The sequence below is a fragment of the Ixodes scapularis genome, unplaced genomic scaffold (genome assembly GCF_016920785.2).
Source record: "Ixodes scapularis isolate PalLabHiFi unplaced genomic scaffold, ASM1692078v2 PGA_scaffold44__24_contigs__length_19508400, whole genome shotgun sequence".
Taxonomy (NCBI): domain Eukaryota; kingdom Metazoa; phylum Arthropoda; class Arachnida; order Ixodida; family Ixodidae; genus Ixodes; species Ixodes scapularis.
The window spans coordinates 19,070,512-19,090,251 of NW_024609873.1; the positions used below are offsets into that span (position 1 = coordinate 19,070,512).

The 19,740-nt window shown below is 46.1% G+C and overlaps 2 protein-coding genes and 6 non-coding genes across 8 annotated transcripts; all 8 read left to right on the plus strand.

Annotated features, from left to right (window-relative positions):
• Nucleotides 1-5,173: 5,173 nt before the first annotated feature.
• Trnar-ucu lies at nucleotides 5,174-5,246 on the plus strand. The gene has a single exon. It is a non-coding gene; the product is annotated as a tRNA-Arg (tRNA).
• A 1,442-nt stretch (nucleotides 5,247-6,688) lies between these two features.
• Nucleotides 6,689-6,761, plus strand: Trnar-ucu. Its single transcript has one exon. It is a non-coding gene; the product is annotated as a tRNA-Arg (tRNA).
• Nucleotides 6,762-8,809: 2,048 nt separating this feature from the next.
• On the plus strand, nucleotides 8,810-8,882 carry Trnar-ucu. The gene has a single exon. It is a non-coding gene; the product is annotated as a tRNA-Arg (tRNA).
• A 1,443-nt stretch (nucleotides 8,883-10,325) lies between these two features.
• On the plus strand, nucleotides 10,326-10,398 carry Trnar-ucu. The gene has a single exon. It is a non-coding gene; the product is annotated as a tRNA-Arg (tRNA).
• A 1,696-nt stretch (nucleotides 10,399-12,094) lies between these two features.
• On the plus strand, nucleotides 12,095-13,447 carry LOC120838278. Its single transcript, XM_040208130.2, has one exon. The coding sequence runs from the start codon at nucleotides 12,095-12,097 to the stop codon at nucleotides 13,445-13,447; it is 1,353 nt and encodes a 450-aa protein (XP_040064064.2).
• Nucleotides 13,448-15,378: 1,931 nt separating this feature from the next.
• On the plus strand, nucleotides 15,379-17,046 carry LOC115323556 (the record flags this gene model as incomplete). Its single annotated transcript, XM_040223495.3, has 1 exon — nucleotides 15,379-17,046. A coding segment is annotated over one exon (1,668 nt), but the record flags the coding sequence as incomplete, so codon positions are not given.
• Nucleotides 17,047-17,588: 542 nt separating this feature from the next.
• On the plus strand, nucleotides 17,589-17,661 carry Trnar-ucu. The gene has a single exon. It is a non-coding gene; the product is annotated as a tRNA-Arg (tRNA).
• Nucleotides 17,662-19,406: 1,745 nt separating this feature from the next.
• Trnar-ucu lies at nucleotides 19,407-19,479 on the plus strand. Its single transcript has one exon. It is a non-coding gene; the product is annotated as a tRNA-Arg (tRNA).
• Nucleotides 19,480-19,740: the final 261 nt, after the last annotated feature.

Genomic DNA, 19,740 nt, shown 5'->3' on the forward strand with positions numbered 1-19,740 from the left:
TTTGCTCTACTGACGTCTTGCTCCTGGTTAGCTAAGTTGGTAGAGCGCTCCACCTCTAATGGAGAGGTCCCGGGCTTGATACCCGGACCAGGCGGATTTTTTCCAGACGCTCAGCAGTCACCTAGCTCTGTTTGGAGATTTATGTTTGTGCTTTGTAGCTCTTGTTCCCCTTCTCCAGGGATTATTTTCGTCATTCTTGTCTAGCTCGAGTGTACCTTTGCATTTAATTGCATTATAGTCAAAACCTGAAATTGGAAGCTTCACCCTTGTTCGTGTTAGACTGGTGGCAGCTGATAAAACCTGTTTGCTCTACTGACGTCTAGCCACTGGTTAGCTCAGTTGTTAGAGCGCTCCACCTGTAATGGAGAGGTCCCGGGCTTGATACCCGGACCAGGCGGATTTTTTCCAGACGCTCACCAGTCACCTAGCTCTGTTTGGAGATTCATGTTTTTCCTTTGTACCTCTTGTTCCCCTTCTCCAGGGATTATTTTCGTCATTCTTGTCTAGCTCGAGTGTACCTTTGCATTTCATTGCATTATAGTCATAACCTGAAATTGCAAGCTTCACCCTTGTTCGTGTTAGACTGGTGGCAGCTGATAAAACCTGTTTGCTCTACTGACGTCTAACCACTGGTTAGCTCAGTTGTTAGAGCGCTCCACCTGTAATGGAGAGGTCCCGGGCTTGATACCCGGACCAGGCGGATTTTTTCCAGACGCTCACCAGTCACCTAGCTCTGTTTGGAGATTTATGTTTGTCCTTTGTACCTCTTGTTCCCCTTCTCCAGGGATTATTTTCGTCATTCTTGTCTAGCTCGAGTGTACCTTTGCATTTCGTTGCATTATAGTCATAACCTGAAATTGCAAGCTTCACCCTTGTTCGTGTTAGACTGGTGGCAGCTGATAAAACATGTTTGCTCTACTGACCTCTAACCACTGGTTAGCTCAGTTGTTAGAGCGCTCCACCTGTAATGGAGAGGTCCCGGGCTTGATACCCGGACCAGGCGGATTTTTTCCAGACGCTCACCAGAAACCTAGCTCTGTTTGGAGATTCATGTTTTTCCTTTGTACCTCTTGTTCCCCTTCTCCAGGGATTATTTTCGTCATTCTTGTCTAGCTCGAGTGTACCTTTGGCATTTCATTGCATTATAGTCATAACCTGAAATTGCAAGTTTCACCCTTGTTCGTGTTAGACTGGTGGCAGCTGATAAAACCCGTTTGCTCTACTGACGTCTTGCTCCTGGTTAGCTAAGTTTTTAGAGCTCTCCACCTCTAATGGAGAGGTCCCGGGCTTGATACCCGGACCAGGCGGATTTTTTCCAGACGCTCACCAGTCACCTAGCTCTGTTTGGAGATTTATGTTTGTCCTTTGTAGCTCTTGTTCCCCTTCTCCAGGGATTATTTTCGTCATTCTTGTCTAGCTCGAGTGTACCTTTGCATTTCATTGCATTATATTCATAACCTGAAATTGCAAGCTTCACCCTTGTTCGTGTTAGACTGGTGGCAGCTGATAAAACCCGTTTGCTCTACTGACGTCTTGCTCCTGGTTAGCTAAGTTGTTAGAGCTCTCCACCTCTAATGGAGAGGTCCCGGGCTTGATACCCGGACCAGGCGGATTTTTTCGAGACGCTCAGCAGTCACCTAGCTCTGTTTGGAGATTCATGTTTTTCCTTTGTACCTCTTGTTCCCCTTCTCCAGGGATTATTTTCGTCATTCTTGTCTAGCTCGAGTGTACCTTTGCATTTCATTGCATTATAGTCATAACCTGAAATTGCAAGCTTCACCCTTGTTCGTGTTAGACTGGTGGCAGCTGATAAAACCTGTTTGCTCTACTGACGTCTTGCTCCTAATTAGCTAAGTTGGTAGAGCGCTCCACCTCTAATGGAGAGGTCCCAGGCTTGATACCCGGACCAGGCGGATTTTTTCCAGACGCTCAGCAGTCACCTAGCTCTGTTTGGAGATTTATGTTTGTGCTTTGTAGCTCTTGTTCCCCTTCTCCAGGGATTATTTTCGTCATTCTTGTCTAGCTCGAGTGTACCTTTGCATTTAATTGCATTATAGTCAAAACCTGAAATTGGAAGCTTCACCCTTGTTCGTGTTAGACTGGTGGCAGCTGATAAAACCTGTTTGCTCTACTGACGTCTTGCTCCTGGTTAGCTAAGTTGGTAGAGCTCTCCACCTCTAATGGAGAGGTCCCGGGCTTGATACCCGGACCAGGCGGATTTTTTCCAGACGCTCAGCAGTCACCTAGCTCTGTTTGGAGATTTATGTTTGTGCTTTGTAGCTCTTGTTCCCCTTCTCCAGGGATTATTTTCGTCATTCTTGTCTAGCTCGAGTGTACCTTTGCATTTCACTGCATTATAGTCAGAACCTGAAATTGCAAGCTTCACCCTTGTTCGTGTTAGACTGGTGGCAGCTGATAAAACCTCTTTGCTCTACTGACGTCTTGCTCCTGGTTAGCTAAGTTGGTAGAGCTCTCCACCTCTAATGGAGAGGTCCCGGGCTTGATACCCGGACCAGGCGGATTTTTTCCAGACGCTCAGCAGTCACCTAGCTCTGTTTGGAGATTCATGTTTGTCCTTTGTACCTCTTGTTCCCCTTCTCCAGGGATTATTTTCGTCATTCTTGTCTAGCTCGAGTGTACCTTTGCATTTAATTGCATTATAGTCAAAACCTGAAATTGGAAGCTTCACCCTTGTTCGTGTTAGACTGGTGGCAGCTGATAAAACCTGTTTGCTCTACTGACGTCTAGCCACTGGTTAGCTCAGCTGTTAGAGCGCTCCACCTATAATGGAGAGGTCCCGGGCTTGATACCCGGACCAGGAGGATTTTTTCCAGACGCTCACCAGTCACCTAGCTCTGTTTGGAGATTCATGGTTTTCCTTTGTACCTCTTGTTCCCCTTCTCCAGGGATTATTTTCGTCATTCTTGTCTAGCTCGAGTGTACCTTTGCATTTCATTGCATTATAGTCATAACCTGAAATTGCAAGCTTCACCCTTGTTTGTCTTAGACTGGTGGCAGCTGATAAAACCTGTTTGCTCTACTGACGTCCTGCTCCTGGTTAGCTCAGTTCTTAAAGCTCTCCACCTCTAATGAAGAGGTCCCGGGCTTGATACCCGGACCAGGCGGATTTTTTCCAGACGCTCAGCAGTCACCTAGATCTGTTTGGAGATTCATGTTTTTCCTTTGTACCTCTTGTTCCCCTTCTCCAGGGATTATTTTTGTCATTCTTGTCTAGCTCGAGTGTACCTTTGCATTTTGTTGCATTATAGTCATAACCTGAAATTGCAAGCTTCACCCTTGTTCGTCTTAGACTGGTGGCAGCTGATAAAACCTGTTTGCTCTACTGACGTCTAACCCCTGGTTAGCTCAGTTGTTAGAGCTCTCCACCTCTAATGAAGAGGTCCCGGGCTTGATACCCGGACCAGGGGGATTTTTTCCAGACGCTCAGCAGTCACCTAGCTCTGTTTGGAGATTCATGTTTTTCCTTTGTACCTCTTGTTCCCCTTCTCCAGGGATTATTTTCGTCATTCTTGTCTAGCTCGAGTGTACCTTTGCATTTCATTGCATTATAGTCATAACCTGAAATTGCAAGCTTCACCCTTGTTCGTCTTAGACTGGTGGCAGCTGATAAAACCTGTTTGCTCTACTGACGTCTTGCTCCTGGTTAGCTCAGTTGTTAGAGCTCTCCACCTATAATGGAGAGGTCCCGGGCTTGATACCCGGACCAGGCGGATTTTTTCCAGACGCTCAGCAGTCACCTAGCTCTGTTTGGAGATTCATGTTTTTCCTTTGTACCTCTTGTTCCCCTTCTCCAGGGATTATTTTCGTCATTCTTGTCTAGCTCGAGTGTACCTTTGCATTTCATTGCATTATAGTCATAACCTGAAATTGCAAGCTTCACCCTTGTTCGTCTTAGACTGGTGGCAGCTGATAAAACCTGTTTGCTCTACTGACGTCTTGCTCCTGGTTAGCTCAGTTGTTAGAGCTCTCCACCTATAATGGAGAGGTCCCGGGCTTGATACCCGGACCAGGCGGATTTTTTCCAGACGCTCAGCAGTCACCTAGCTCTGTTTGGAGATTCATGTTTTTCCTTTGTACCGCTTGTTCCCCTTCTCCAGGGATTATTTTCGTCATTCTTGTCTAGCTCAAGTGTACCTTTGCATTTCATTGCATTATAGTCATAACCTGAAATTGCAAGCTTCACCCTTGTTTGTCTTAGACTGGTGGCAGCTGATAAAACCTGTTTGCTCTACTGACGTCTTGCTCCTGGTTAGCTCAGTTGTTAGAGCTCTCCACCTATAATGGAGAGGTCCCGGGCTTGATACCCGGACCAGGCGGATTTTTTCCAGACGCTCAGCAGTCACCTAGCTCTGTTTGGAGATTCATGTTTTTCCTTTGTACCTCTTGTTCCCCTTCTCCAGGGATTATTTTCGTCATTCTTGACTAGCCCGAGTGTACCTTTGCATTTCATTGCATTATAGACATAACCTGAAATTGCAAGCTTCACCCTTGTTCGTCTTAGACTGGTGGCAGCTGATAAAACCTGTTTGCTCTACTGACGTCTTGCTCCTGGTTAGCTAAGTTGGTAGAGCGCTCCACCTCTAATGGAGAGGTCCCGGGCTTGATACCCGGACCAGGCGGATTTTTTCCAGACGCTCAGCAGTCACCTAGCTCTGCTTGGAGATTCATGTTTTTCCTTTGTACCTCTTGATCCCCTTCTCCAGGGATTATTTTCGTCATTCTTGTCTAGCTCGAGTGTACCTTTGCATTTCATTGCATTATAGTCATAACCTGAAATTGCAAGCTTCACCCTTGTTCGTCTTAGACTGGTGGCAGCTGATAAAACCTGTTTGCTCTACTGACGTCTTTCTCCTGGTTAGCTAAGTTGGTAGAGCTCTCCACCTATAATGGAGAGGTCCCGGGCTTGATACCCGGACCAGGCGGATTTTTTCTAGACGCTCAGCAGTCACCTAGCTCTGTTTGGAGATTCATGATTTTCCTTTGTACCTCTTGTTCCCCTTCTCCAGGGATTATTTTCGTCATTCTTGTCTAGCTCGAGTGTACCTTTGCATTTCATTGCATTATAGTCATAACCAGAAATTGCAAGCTTCACCCTTGTTCGTCTTAGACTGGTGGCAGCTGATAAAACCTTTTTGCTCCACTGACGTCTTGCTCCTGGTTAGCTAAGTTGGTAGAGCGCTCCACCTCTAATGGAGAGGTCCCGGGTTCGATACCCGGACCAGGCGGATTTTTTCCAGAAGCTCAGCAGTCACCTAGCTCTGTTTGGAGATTCATGTTTTTCCTTTGTACCTCTTGTTCCCCTTCTCCAGGGATTATTTTCGTCATTCTTGTCCAGCTCGAGTGTACCTTTGCATTTCATTGCATTATAGTCATAACATGAAATTGCAAGCTTCACCCTTGTTCGTTTTAGACTGGTGGCAGCTGATAAAACCTGTTTGCTCTACTGACGTCCTGCTCCTGGTTAGCTCAGTTGTTAGAGCTCTCCACCTCTAATGAAGAGGTCCCGGGCTTGATACCCGGACCAGGCGGATTTTTTCCAGACGCTCAGCAGTCACCTAGCTCTGTTTGGAGATTCATGTTTTTCCTTTGTACCTCTTGTTCCCCTTCTCCAGGGATTATTTTCGTCATTCTTGTCTAGCTCGAGTGCACCTTTGCATTTCGTTGCATTATAGTCATAACCTGAAATTGCAAGCTTCACCCTTGTTCGTCTTAGACTGGTGGCAGCTGATAAAACCTGTTTGCTCTACTGACGTCTAACCCCTGGTTAGCTCAGTTGTTAGAGCTCTCCACCTCTAATGAAGAGGTCCCGGGCTTGATACCCGGACCAGGCGGATTTTTTCCAGACGCTCAGCAGTCACCTAGCTCTGTTTGGAGATTCATGTTTTTCCTTTGTACCTCTTGTTCCCGTTCTCCAGGGATTATTTTCGTCATTCTTGTCTAGCTCGAGTGTACCTTTGCATTTCATTGCATTATAGTAATAACCTGAAAGTGCAAGCTTCACCCTTGTTCGTCTTAGACTGGTGGCAGCTGATAAAACCTGTTTGCTCTACTGACGTCTTGCTCCTGGTTAGCTAAGTTGGTAGAGCTCTCCACCTATAATGGAGAGGTCCCGGGCTTGATACCCGGACCAGGCGGATTTTTTCCAGACGCTCAGCAGTCACCTAGCTCTGTTTGGAGATTCGTGTTTTTCCTTTGTACCTCTTGTTCCCCTTCTCCAGGGATTATTTTCGTCATTCTTGTCTAGCTCGAGTGTACCTTTGCATTTCATTGCATTATAGTCATAACCTGAAATTGCAAGCCTCACCCTTGTTCGTCTTAGACTGGTGGCAGCTGATAAAACCTGTTTGCTCTACTGACGTCTTGCTCCTGGTTAGCTCAGTTGTTAGAGCTCTCCACCTATAATGGAGAGGTCCCGGGCTTGATACCCGGACCAGGCGGATTTTTTCCAGACGCTCAGCAGTCACCTAGGTCTGTTTGGAGATTCATGTTTTTCCTTTGTACCTCTTGTTCCCCTTCTCCAGGGATTATTTTCGTCATTCTTGTCTAGCTCGAGTGTAGTTTTGCATTTCATTGCATTATAGTCATAACCTGAAATTGCAAGCTTCACCCTTGTTCATCTTAGACTGGTGGCAGCTGATAAAACCTGTTTGCTCTACTGACGTCTTGCTCCTGGTTAGCTAAGTTGGTAGAGCGCTCCACCTCTAATGGAGAGGTCCCGGGTTCGGTACCCGGACCAGGCGGATTTTTTCCAGACGCTCAGCAGTCACCTAGCTCTGTTTGGAGATTCATGTTTTTCCTTTGTACCTCTTGTTCCCCTTCTCCAGGGATTATTTTCGTCATTCTTGTCTAGCTCGAGTGTACCTTTGCATTTCATTGCATTATAGTCATAACCTGAAATTGCAAGCTTCACCCTTGTTCGTCTTAGACTGGTGGCAGCTGATAAAACCTGTTTGCTCTACTGACGTCCTGCTCCTGGTTAGCTCAGTTGTTAGAGCTCTGCACCTCTAATGAAGAGGTCCCGGGCTTGATACCCGGACCAGGCGGATTTTTTCCAGACGCTCAGCAGTCACCTAGCTCTGTTTGGAGATTCATGTTTTTCCTTTGTACCTCTTGTTCCCCTTCTCCAGGGATTATTTTCGTCATTCTTGTCTAGATCGAGTGTACCTTTGCATTTCGTTGCATTATAGTCATAACCTGAAATTGCAAGCTTCACCCTTGTTTGTCTTAGACTGGTGGCAGCTGATAAAACCTGTTTGCTCTACTGACGTCTTGCTCCTGGTTAGCTCAGTTGTTAGAGCTCTCCACCTATAATGGAGAGGTCCCGGGCTTGATACCCGGACCAGGCGGATTTTTTCCAGACGCTCAGCAGTCACCTAGCTCTGTTTGGAGATTTATGTTTGTCCTTTGTACCTCTTGTTCCCCTTCTCCAGGGATTATTATCGTCATTCTTGTCTAGCTCGAGTGTACCTTTGCATTTCATTGCATTATAGTCATAACCTGAAATTGCAAGCTTCACCCTTGTTCGTGTTAGACTGGTGGCAGCTGATAAAACCCGTTTGCTCTACTGACGTCTTGCTCCTGGTTAGCTAAGTTGTTAGAGCTCTCCGCCTATAATGGAGAGGTCCCGGGCTTGATACCCGGACCAGGCGGATTTTTTCCAGACGCTCAGCAGTCACCTAGCTCTGTTTGGAGATTTATGTTTGTCCTTTGTACCTCTTGTTCCCCTTCTCCAGGGATTATTTTCGCCATTCTTGTCTAGCTCGAGTGTACCTTTGCATTTCATTGCATTATAGTCATACCCTGAAATTGCAAGCTTCACTCTTGTTCGTCTTAGACTGGTGGCAGCTGATAAAACCTGTTTGCTCTACTGACGTCTTGCTCCTGGTTAGCTAAGTTGGTAGAGCGCTCCACCTCTAATGGAGAGGTCCCGGGCTTGATACCCGGACCAGGCGGATTTTTTCCAGACGCTCAGCAGTCACCTAGCTCTGTTTGGAGATTCATGTTTTTCCTTTGTACCTCTTGTTCCCCTTCTCCAGGGATTATTTTCGTCATTCTTGTCTAGCTCAAGTGTACCTTTGCATTTCATTGCATTATAGTCATAACCTGAAATTGCAAGCTTCACCCTTGTTCGTCTTAGACTGGTGGCAGCTGATAAAACCTGTTTGCTCTACTGACGTCTTGCTCCTGGTTAGCTAAGTTGTTAGAGCTCTCCATCTATAATGGAGAGGTCCCGGGCTTGATACCCGGACCAGGCGGATTTTTTCCAGACGCTCAGCAGTCACCTAGCTCTGTTTGGAGATTCATGTTTTTCCTTTGTACCTCTTGTTCCCCTTCTCCAGGGATTATTTTCGTCATTCTTGTCTAGCTCGAGTGTACCTTTGCATTTCATTGCATTATAGTCATAACCTGAAATTGCAAGCTTCACCCTTGTTCGTCTGAGACTGGTGGCAGCTGAGAAAACCTGTTTGCTCTAGTGACGTCTTGCTCCTGGTTAGCTAAGTTGGTAGAGCTCTCCACCTATAATGGAGAGGTCCCGGGCTTGATACCCGGACCAGGCGGATTTTTTCCAGACGCTCAGCAGTCACCTAGCTCTGTTTGGAGATTCATGTTTTTCCTTTGTACCTCTTGTTCCCCTTCTCCAGGGATTATTTTCGTCATTCTTGTCTAGCTCGAGTGTACCTTTGCATTTCATTGCATTATAGTCATAACCTGAAATTGCAAGCTTCACCCTTGTTCGTCTTAGACTGGTGGCAGCTGATAAAACCTGTTTGCTCTACTGACGTCTTGCTCCTGGTTAGCTAAGTTGGTAGAGCGCTCCACCTCTAATGGAGAGGTCCCGGGTTCGATACCCGGACCAGGCGGATTTTTTCCAGACGCTCAGCAGTCACCTAGCTCTGTTTGGAGATTCATGTTTTTCCTTTGTACCTCTTGTTCCCCTTCTCCAGGGATTATTTTCGTCATTCTTGTCCAGCTCGAGTGTACCTTTGCATTTCATTGCATTATAGTCATAACCTGAAATTGCAAGCTTCACCCTTGTTCGTCTTAGACTGGTGGCAGCTGATAAAACCTGTTTGCTCTACTGACGTCCTGCTCCTGGTTAGCTCAGTTGTTAGAGCTCTCCACCTCTAATGAAGAGGTCCCGGGCTTGATACCCGGACCAGGCGGATTTTTTTCCAGACGCTCAGCAGTCACCTAGCTCTGTTTGGAGATTCATGTTTTTCCTTTGTACCTCTTGTTCCCCTTCTCCAGGGATTATTTTCGTCATTCTTGTCTAGCTCGAGTGTACCTTTGCATTTCGTTGCATTATAGTCATAACCTGAAATTGCAAGCTTCACCCTTGTTCGTGTTAGACTGGAGGCAGCTGATAAAACCTGTTTGCTCTACTGACGTCTAACCCCTGGTTAGCTCAGTTGTTAGAGCTCTCCACCTCTAATGATGAGGTCCCGGGCTTGATACCCGGACCAGGCGGATTTTTTCCAGACGCTCAGCAGTCACCTAGCTCTGTTTGGAGATTCATGTTTTTCCTTTGTACCTCTTGTTCCCCTTCTCCAGGGATTATTTTCGTCATTCTTGTCTAGCTGGAGTGTACCTTTGCATTTCATTGCATTATAGTCATAACCTGAAATTGCAAGCTTCACCCTTGTTCGTCTTAGACTGGTGGCAGCTGATAAAACCTGTTTGCTCTACTGACGTCTTGCTCCTGGTTAGCTAAGTTGGTAGAGCTCTCCACCTATAATGGAGAGGTCCCGGGCTTGATACCCGGACCAGGCGAATTTTTTCCAGACGCTCAGCAGTCACCTAGCTCTGTTTGGAGATTCGTGTTTTTCCTTTGTACCTCTTGTTCCCCTTCTCCAGGGATTATTTTCGTCATTCTTGTCTAGCTCGAGTGTACCTTTGCATTTCATTGCATTATAGTCATAACCTGAAATTGCAAGCTTCACCCTTGTTCGTCTTAGACTGGTTTCAGCTGATAAAACCTGTTTGCTCTACTGACGTCTTGCTCCTGGTTAGCTCAGTTGTTAGAGCTCTCCACCTATAATGGAGAGGTCCCGGGCTTGATACCCCTACCAGGCGGATTTTTTCCAGACGCTCAGCAGTCACCTAGCTCTGTTTGGAGATTCATGTTTTTCCTTTGTACCTCTTGTTCCCCTTCTCCAGGGATTATTTTCGTCATTCTTGTCTAGCTCGAGTGTAGTTTTGCATTTCATTGCATTATAGTCATAACCTGAAATTGCAAGCTTCACCCTTGTTCGTCTTAGACTGGTGGCAGCTGATAAAACCTGTTTGCTCTACTGACGTCTTGCTCCTGGTTAGCTAAGTTGGTATAGCGCTCCACCTCTAATGGAGAGGTCCCGGGTTCGATACCCGGACCAGGCGGATTTTTTCCAGACGCTCAGCAGTCACCTAGCTCTGTTTGGAGATTCATGTTTTTCCTTTGTACCTCTTGTTCCCCTTCTCCAGGGATTATTTTCGTCATTCTTGTCTAGCTCGAGTGTACCTTTGCATTTCATTGCATTATAGTCATAACCTGAAATTGCAAGCTTCACCCTTGTTTGTCTTAGACTGGTGGCAGCTGATAAAACCTGTTTGCTCTACTGACGTCCTGCTCCTGGTTAGCTCAGTTGTTAAAGCTCTCCACCTCTAATGAAGAGGTCCCGGGATTGATACCCGGACCAGGCGGATTTTTTCCAGACGCTCAGCAGTCACCTAGATCTGTTTGGAGATTCATGTTTTTCCTTTGTACCTCTTGTTCCCCTTCTCCAGGGATTATTTTTGTCATTCTTGTCTAGCTCGAGTGTACCTTTGCATTTTGTTGCATTATAGTCATAACCTGAAATTGCAAGCTTCACCCTTGTTCGTCTTAGACTGGTGGCAGCTGATAAAACCTGTTTGCTCTACTGACGTCTAACCCCTGGTTAGCTCAGTTGTTAGAGCTCTCCACCTCTAATGAAGAGGTCCCGGGCTTGATACCCGGACCAGGGGGATTTTTTCCAGACGCTCAGCAGTCACCTAGCTCTGTTTGGAGATTCATGTTTTTCCTTTGTACCTCTTGTTCCCCTTCTCCAGGGATTATTTTCGTCATTCTTGTTTAGCTCGAGTGTACCTTTGCATTTCATTGCATTATAGTCATAACCTGAAATTGCAAGCTTCACCCTTGTTCGTCTTAGACTGGTGGCAGCTGATAAAACCTGTTTGCTCTACTGACGTCTTGCTCCTGGTTAGCTAAGTTGGTAGAGCTCTCCACCTATAATGGAGAGGTCCCGGGCTTGATACCCGGACCAGGCGGATTTTTTCCAGACGCTCAGCAGTCACCTAGCTCTGTTTGGAGATTCATGTTTTTCCTTTGTACCTCTTGTTCCCCTTCTCCAGGGATTATTTCCGTCATTCTTGTCTAGCTCGAGTGTACCTTTGCATTTCATTGCATTATAGTCATAACTTGAAATTGCAAGCTTCACCCTTGTTCGTCTTAGACTGGTGGCAGCTGATAAAACCTGTTTGCTCTACTGACGTCTTGCTCCTGGTTAGCTCAGTTGTTAGAGCTCTCCACCTATAATGGAGAGGTCCCGGGCTTGATACCCGGACCAGGCGGATTTTTTCCAGACGCTCAGCAGTCACCTAGCTCTGTTTGGAGATTTATGTTTGTCCTTTGTACCTCTTGTTCCCCTTCTCCAGGGATTATTATCGTCATTCTTGTCTAGCTCGAGTGTACCTTTGCATTTCATTGCATTATAGTCATAACCTGAAATTGCAAGCTTCACCCTTGTTCGTGTTAGACTGGTGGCAGCTGATAAAACCCGTTTGCTCTACTGACGTCTTGCTCCTGGTTAGCTAAGTTGTTAGAGCTCTCCGCCTATAATGGAGAGGTCCCGGGCTTGATACCCGGACCAGGCGGATTTTTTTCCAGACGCTCAGCAGTCACCTAGCTCTGTTTGGGAAAAAGGAAGAAGAAGTCGAACTTATCGTTGCTGATCCTGAGCTCGTCTCTATATTTTTCCTTTTTAATCAAAGTTCTCACCTCCCTGGCCAGCCAAACGCAACATTTTCTTCGAATTGAGTCGATCGCTCATCTGCCATGGCCGAGGCCGGCCCTTCCTCCGGCCAGGACATACCTTCAGTCGAAATGGAAGATCTGCCTAGGGGTACGTCAAGTGCTTCGAGCACAATCTCCTACTACGAGAGCATCTCTGACGATCCCGGTGATGATTCCGACGCATATAATCTGGTCCAGAGTCGCAAAAAACGCAAAGCTTCCAGCAGCTCCGAGACAAGTAATAAGACCGTCAGAAACACGAAACAAGAACATCCCCACCTTGTAGTGGTACTGAAGCCAAAAGATCCATCCAAAATAATCGCCACAATCAATCCGCTGAAAATCACCGAGAAGCTAGAGATGACTGCCCCAGATGGAATCATCCTTGTCAGGCCAAACCGAAGGCTGAATCTACTCGCTATAGACACGAGAAACAGAGATGCGACAAAAGCTTTGCTTGCACTGACCACCATCGGAGGCATCCCTGTCCAGGCCTACGAGCCTTTTCCCCGTGAATCGGCCATCGGAGTTGTATACGGAGTACCGTCAGACATAAACGACACGGAACTTCAGGTGGCTATACGAGCTACGGCGCCTGTTATCTCCGTTCGTCGGCTAGGCACGTCCCAAGTTGTTAAGGTTGTCCTCAACACAGACATTTTGCCGGAATACATCACGATTGGATATACAAGATACAGGATGGAACCGTTTGTAGAGAAACCTCGCCAATGCTCGAAATGCAATGGGTTTGGACACATTCGAACCGCGTGCACGAAAGAGTCACGTTGCACACGCTGTGGAGGACCACATGAACGCACCGGCTGCAATGCAGACAACCCCCTCTGCACGAACTGCGGCAAAGCTCATGACTCGACATCTCATCTTTGTCCGGCATACCAAAGAGAACAAAAGATATACAAGTACAAGAGCCAAGCTAAAGTTGGCTATGCGTCCGCGAAAGCGGCGCTGCTCGCATCGAAAGAACAACTGGCAGAAGAGACCCCTAAAACGACCGCGTCAAAGGAAAAGAAACCATCTGCAGCTCAAGAACTCCCAACGAGCGAAGACTCCTCATCAGCCAAGCAGTCCAACCTGAGACACCTGCAGAAATACGCGAAGAAAAACACGAGTAGTCCCCCAATCAAGTGGAACAGTGAAGATGAATTTCCAACTCTTCCCACACAAGTTTCAAAATCCACGGATAAATCAGAAGGAGAAACCAAACGACCCGAAGAGAAGTCTACACGACAGCAACCACCAATCTCTGAGGCCAAGATTCAGACAGTTGTCAATGTCATCCGCAATCTTCTTTGCTCTTGGGATTCGCCTATAGCCAAAGCGCTTATTACGTTGATTGATGCTGTCCTTCCATTCGTGATGCTCTGGTGTCACTAGATAAATTACGAAGTGAGGCCACTGTCCTTCAATGGAACGCAAGAGGTTTTCGAAATAGGCTGTCAAATTTTCGGCAATTCCTCTTCAAACACAAATTTCCTGTAGTAGCAATTTCGGAATCAAGAGTAGGACCTAACATCAGATTATCTGGTTATGAGCTTCTTCACTCCCACAGAGAAACCGGTCTTAGCAGAGTATTACTCGGCATTCGAAAAGATCTCACATTTATTGAGCACAATATTTCGTCCCATAGGACAAATGAATATATTGCTGTGACTATAAAAAAAGGCGATATCTCATTCAGTGTTATAACTGGTTATATACCTCCTCGAGCAGAATTTGACACTAAGAGACTTGAAGCTATTCTCCAACAAACCCCGCCACCACGTCTTCTGACAGGAGATTTTAATGCTCACCACACACTGTGGGGAAGTGCGAAGAATAATGCTCGAGGAAGGGCATTACTTGGAATTACGCTAAACCATGATCTCGTAATACTAAATGATGGAAGTCCTACATTCTTTAAAGGTGCATCAGTGAACAGCCCTTTAGATATTTCGTTTGCATCTTCAGGTCTTGCTGAAGAAACTACATGGTTCGCTGACATTGAAACTCACGGAAGTGACCATGCACCGACATACACCACAGTGAGAGGTCTGCGTTGTTCCAAACAACGCTTCTCGGTACCTTCTACCGACTGGAAAATATTTCAAGAAAAAATGGAAGCTGTCAGTTTTATGCTCACTGGAACAGAATCCTTTGTGAATGCCATAACATGTTCCACTTCAGAAGCAACAAAATATTTCAACGTGACAAACCCGCAGACAACGGTTGATGGAGAATATGAGCGTCTTCGTGCCATCCGTCGAAGGGCTGAACGAAAAGCAAGAAAAACACAAGACGTTGAAGATATTCAGGCTTCCAGACGAGCACAAAAACGTGTACAGCGGCACTTAGACAAACTTTCAAGAAGACGCTGGAGGTCACTGAGTTCCGGCCTTGATCCCAGGAAGCCAACTACCCGAATATGGCACATCACGCGAAGCCTCAGCGTAAGGCCAAAGCAAATTCACCCCTTCAGAGCCATTTCTTTGAGACGGCAAATACCCGAAACAGTCGTGGCAGAAGAGTTCTGCATAAAGATTACAAGCTGCCCCTCCGGTAACAATCACAGCAAGGGTGCCCCAGATGGTCACGTCCCTGTAAGTGCATGTAATTCTATGGACGACCGTTTCAACTTGAAGGAACTAGACGTAGCACTTGCCACATCCAACACTAAGTCCTGTCCAGGTCCAGATGGCATACGCTACTCAGCCTTACGTCACTTGGGGGAAACTGCTAGAATGGCCCTACTCACTTTATTCAATACCTCATGGGAGACTGGCATTATACCCCAAGATTGGAAAATCGCTCGCGTAATACCAGTTCTCAAACCAGGGAAACCACCACTCGATATCAATTCATATCGCCCAATCGCATTAACTAGCTGCATAAGCAAAATAATGGAACGCATGCTGCTTGCACGCATGGAGTGGGATCTTGAAAATAGATGCATTTATCCTTCATCCATGAATGGTTTCCGACGTGGCAGATGCAGTATTGACAACGTTATAGATCTAGTGTCTAGTATAGAGCAAATGAAATCAGTCAAGCAGGTCACCACCGCAGTATTCGTTGACATAAAAGCAGCCTTCGATTCGGTAGAACACGAGGCCATACTTTCCGACATGAAGGCGATTGGTTTCGGAGGGCGCTTATTTACATGGATTTCCAGCTACCTTAAAGAACGAAAAGTCTATATATCAACACAAGATGGCAACACTGACTTCCATGAGGTCAAACAGGGGGTTCCCCAAGGTGGGGTACTCAGTCCAATGCTGTTCAGCATATGCCTTATAGGCCTTCTGAAGGTACTCCCTGTTTCTGTGCATGTATCTTTATACGCTGACGACATATGTTTCTGGTCATCGAGCAAGTCTTTATATATAAACAAAGCCAGGCTACAAAAAGCCCTCAACATTGCCGCACGGTACCTTAGCAGCCGAGGCTTGTACATATCACCAGAGAAGTCTGCGGCGTTGGCGTTTACAATGAAACAAACATACAGATACCCCATTAACTTAGAAGGAATCCCAATCCCATATGTCTCCGAACATGCATTTTTGGGCGTGACTCTCGATAGGCAAATGACGTGGGGACCCCATATTAAACGGTTAAAGAAAAAGCTCACCTCGTTTACACATATAATCAAAATGATCAGTGGAACCAGATGGGGATGCTCTGTATCGGCGCTGATGGCTCTGTATAACGCTCTATTTGTCGGTCTTATGCGCTACAGTTTGCCAGTCATGCAACGTGTCTCGCGGTCTTGTTTTAAAGAACTTGAAAGCGCGCAAGCTCAAGCACTTCGTGCCTGCTTTGGATTGCCAAAATGTACCTCCACCTCTGGAACTCTGGCGGAATCTCGTGCGAAATCTCCCGCAATATTAAGGACGCAAGAAACACTGCGAGCTCATCTACGACACAAAACCAGAGTGTATAAACACCACCTGGTAGACATTGTCAAATATAGACCATCATCTGGCTTTGCGCAAGTTATCATGGTACTAGAAGACTATATGCCAAGTTCAATTGAGGCAGCTGCGATTCCACAATATCCACCTTGGAAGTACCCTCACTTGGAAATAAGAACAAGCATACCAGGAATCACTAAAAAAAATTCAGCTCCTTCCCCGGTAATTACACAGATATCTCTCGAATATATTCAAAGAACTTACGAGTCATTTACTCATATCTACACCGATGGTTCTACAATTCCCACATCTTCAGCCCTGGGGGTATACATTCCATCCACAGCCACATACATAAAGGCTAAACTAAGCCACGCCACCTCATCAACAGCGACAGAACTAGCAGCTATTCGTGCAGCTGTTGTACACGCGGGCACTGAAAGCCCACGATGTTGGGCAATACTTGTCGACTCCAGATCTGCGTTGTACGCTCTATCTTCGATAAGAAAAGACAACATTAACTCACAACTAGTCCATGATATTTTACAGGCTATTCAGTATGCATCGAATCAAGGACATCACTTCATCTTGCAGTGGATACCGGGCCACTCCGGGATAATTGGAAACGTGTGCGCCGATAGAGCCGCTAAAGACGCCCACGAGAGCACAATTTCTGTATCTATTCCGTTTTCAAGATCTGATGCCAATCATTTAATCAAATCTATCGGAAATGAAATCTCACTATCTTTATGGGAAAATCCACAATATCACTATTACAGCCTTCATCGTATTGATCCTAAACTTGAATTCCGGATACCACGAGGACTACCAAGGAAACTTGAGACGGTGTTACATCGTTTGCGGCTCAATGTTGCATATACTAAATATTATCTTCATAAAATTGGCAAAGCTGAATCTTCCGATTGTTCATCGTGTAGAACAATTCATAACATCGAACACGTCCTGTGTGCCTGCGGGGATTACAGTATTGAAAGGACCGCACTGAAGACTCGCCTGAAATTAAAGGAAGAGGACCAGGTGGACTTGAAGCTTCTGTTTGGACCCTGGCCTTCCACTGCAGACAGTTACAAGGCCACTGAAGCTCTTTTACATTTCATTAAGAAGACACATCTTCAACAAACACTTTGAGGAACTGCAGTCCAGTGTGCTGCAAAGTGAGCCAACACTTGCCAACATAACAGTTTTGTGAGTTTGTATGTGTGTGTGTATTGTGTGCGTGCGCATTTTTTTTTTCTTTTCATCTCTTTATCTTCTTTCTTCGTATCTTTGCTATCTTTGTCTATACTATTTCTTTTTATTTCCTTTTCTTTTTTTTTAATTTCATCTTCTTTCACAGCGTAGCAAGCCGGCACAAAGCGCTGGCTGACCTCGCTGTCTTCCTTTCAATAAATGCTAATTTCTCTCTCTCTAGCTCTGTTTGGAGATTCATGTTTTTCCTTTGTACCTCTTGTTCCCCTTCTCCAGGGATTATTTTCGTCATTCTTGTCTAGCTCAAGTGTACCTTTGCATTTCATTGCATTATAGTCATAACCTGAAATTGCAAGCTTCACCCTTGTTCGTCTTAGACTGGTGGCAGCTGATAAAACCTGTTTGCTCTACTGACGTCTTGCTCCTGGTTAGCTAAGTTGGTAGAGCGCTCCACCTCTAATGGAGATGTCCCGGGTTCGATACCCGGACCAGGCGGATTTTTTCCAGACGCTCAGCAGTCACCTAGCTCTGTTTGGAGATTCATGTTTTTCCTTTGTACCTCTTGTTCCCCTTCTCCAGGGATTATTTTCGTCATTCTTGTCTAGCTCGAGTGTACCTTTGCATTTCATTGCATTATAGTCATAACCTGAAATTGCAAGCTTCACCCTTGTTCGTCTTAGACTGGTGGCAGCTGATAAAACCTGTTTGCTCTACTGACGTCTTGCTCCTGGTTAGCTAAGTTGGTAGAGCGCTCCACCTCTAATGGAGATGTCCCGGGTTCGATACCCGGACAAGGCGGATTTTTTCCAGACGCTCAGCAGTCACCTAGCTCTGTTTGGAGATTCATGTTTTTCCTTTGTACCTCTTGTTCCCCTTCTCCAGGGATTATTTTCGTCATTCTTGTCGAGCTCGAGTGTACCTTTGCATTTCATTGCATTATAGTCATAACCTGAAATTGCAAGCTTCACCCTTGTTCGTCTTAGACTGGTGGCAGCTGATAAAACCCGTTTGCTCTACTGACGTCTTGCTCCTGGTTAGCTAAGTTGTTAGAGCTCTCCGCCTATAATGGAGAGGTCCCGGGCTTGATACCCGGACCAGGCGGATTTTTTCCAGACGCTCAGCAGTCACCTAGCTCTGTTTGGAGATTTATGTTTGTCCTTTGTACCTCTTGTTCCCCTTCTCCAGGGATTATTTTCGCCATTCTTGTCTAGCTCGAGTGTACCTTTGCATTTCATTGCATTATAGTCATAACCTGAAATTGCAAGCTTCACTCTTGTTCGTCTTAGACTGGTGGCAGCTGATAAAACCTGTTTGCTCTACTGACGTCTTGCTCCTGGTTAGCTAAGTTGGTAGAGCGCTCCACCTCTAATGGAGAGGTCCCGGGCTTGATACCCGGACCAGGCGGATTTTTTCCAGACGCTCAGCAGTCACCTAGCTCTGTTTGGAGATTCATGTTTTTCCTTTGTACCTCTTGTTCCCCTTCTCCAGGGATTATTTTCGTCATTCTTGTCTAGCTCAAGTGTACCTTTGCATTTCATTGCATTATAGTCATAACCTGAAATTGCAAGCTTCACCCTTGTTCGTCTTAGACTGGTGGCAGCTGATAAAACCTGTTTGCTCTACTGACGTCTTGCTCCTGGTTAGCTAAGTTGTTAGAGCTCTCCACCTATAATGGAGAGGTCCCGGGCTTGATACCCGGACCAGGCGGATTTTTTCCAGACGCTCAGCAGTCACCTAGCTCTGTTTGGAGATTCATGTTTTTCCTTTGTACCTCTTGTTCCCCTTCTCCAGGGATTATTTTCGTCACTCTTGTCTAGCTCGAGTGTACCTTTGCATTTCATTGCATTATAGTCATAACCTGAAATTGCAAGCTTCACCCTTGTTCGTCTGAGACTGGTGGCAGCTGAGAAAACCTGTTTGCTCTAGTGACGTCTTGCTCCTGGTTAGCTAAGTTGGTAGAGCTCTCCACCTATAATGGAGAGGTCCCGGGCTTGATACCCGGACCAGGCGGATTTTTTCCAGACGCTCAGCAGTCACCTAGCTCTGTTTGGAGATTCATGTTTTTCCTTTGTACCTCTTGTTCCCCTTCTCCAGGGATTATTTTCGTCATTCTTGTCTAGCTCGAGTGTACCTTTGCATTTCATTGCATTATAGTCATAACCTGAAATTGCAAGCTTCACCCTTGTTCGTCTTAGACTGGTGGCAGCTGATAAAACCTGTTTGCTCTACTGACGTCTTGCTCCTGGTTAGCTAAGTTGGTAGAGCGCTCCACCTCTAATGGAGAGGTCCCGGGTTCGATACCCGGACCAGGCGGATTTTTTCCAGACGCTCAGCAGTCACCTAGCTCTGTTTGGAGATTCATGTTTTTCCTTTGTACCTCTTGTTCCCCTTCTCCAGGGATTATTTTCGTCATTCTTGTCCAGCTCGAGTGTACCTTTGCATTTCATTGCATTATAGTCATAACCTGAAATTGCAAGCTTCACCCTTGTTCGTCTTAGACTGGTGGCAGCTGATAAAACCTGTTTGCTCTACTGACGTCCTGCTCCTGGTTAGCTCAGTTGTTAGAGCTCTCCA

Excerpts from the sequence above, each read along its gene's own strand:
- LOC120838278 (XM_040208130.2), top strand. The coding sequence starts at position 12,095 with ATGGCCGAGGCCGGCCCTTCCTCCGGCCAGGACATACCTTCAGTCGAA.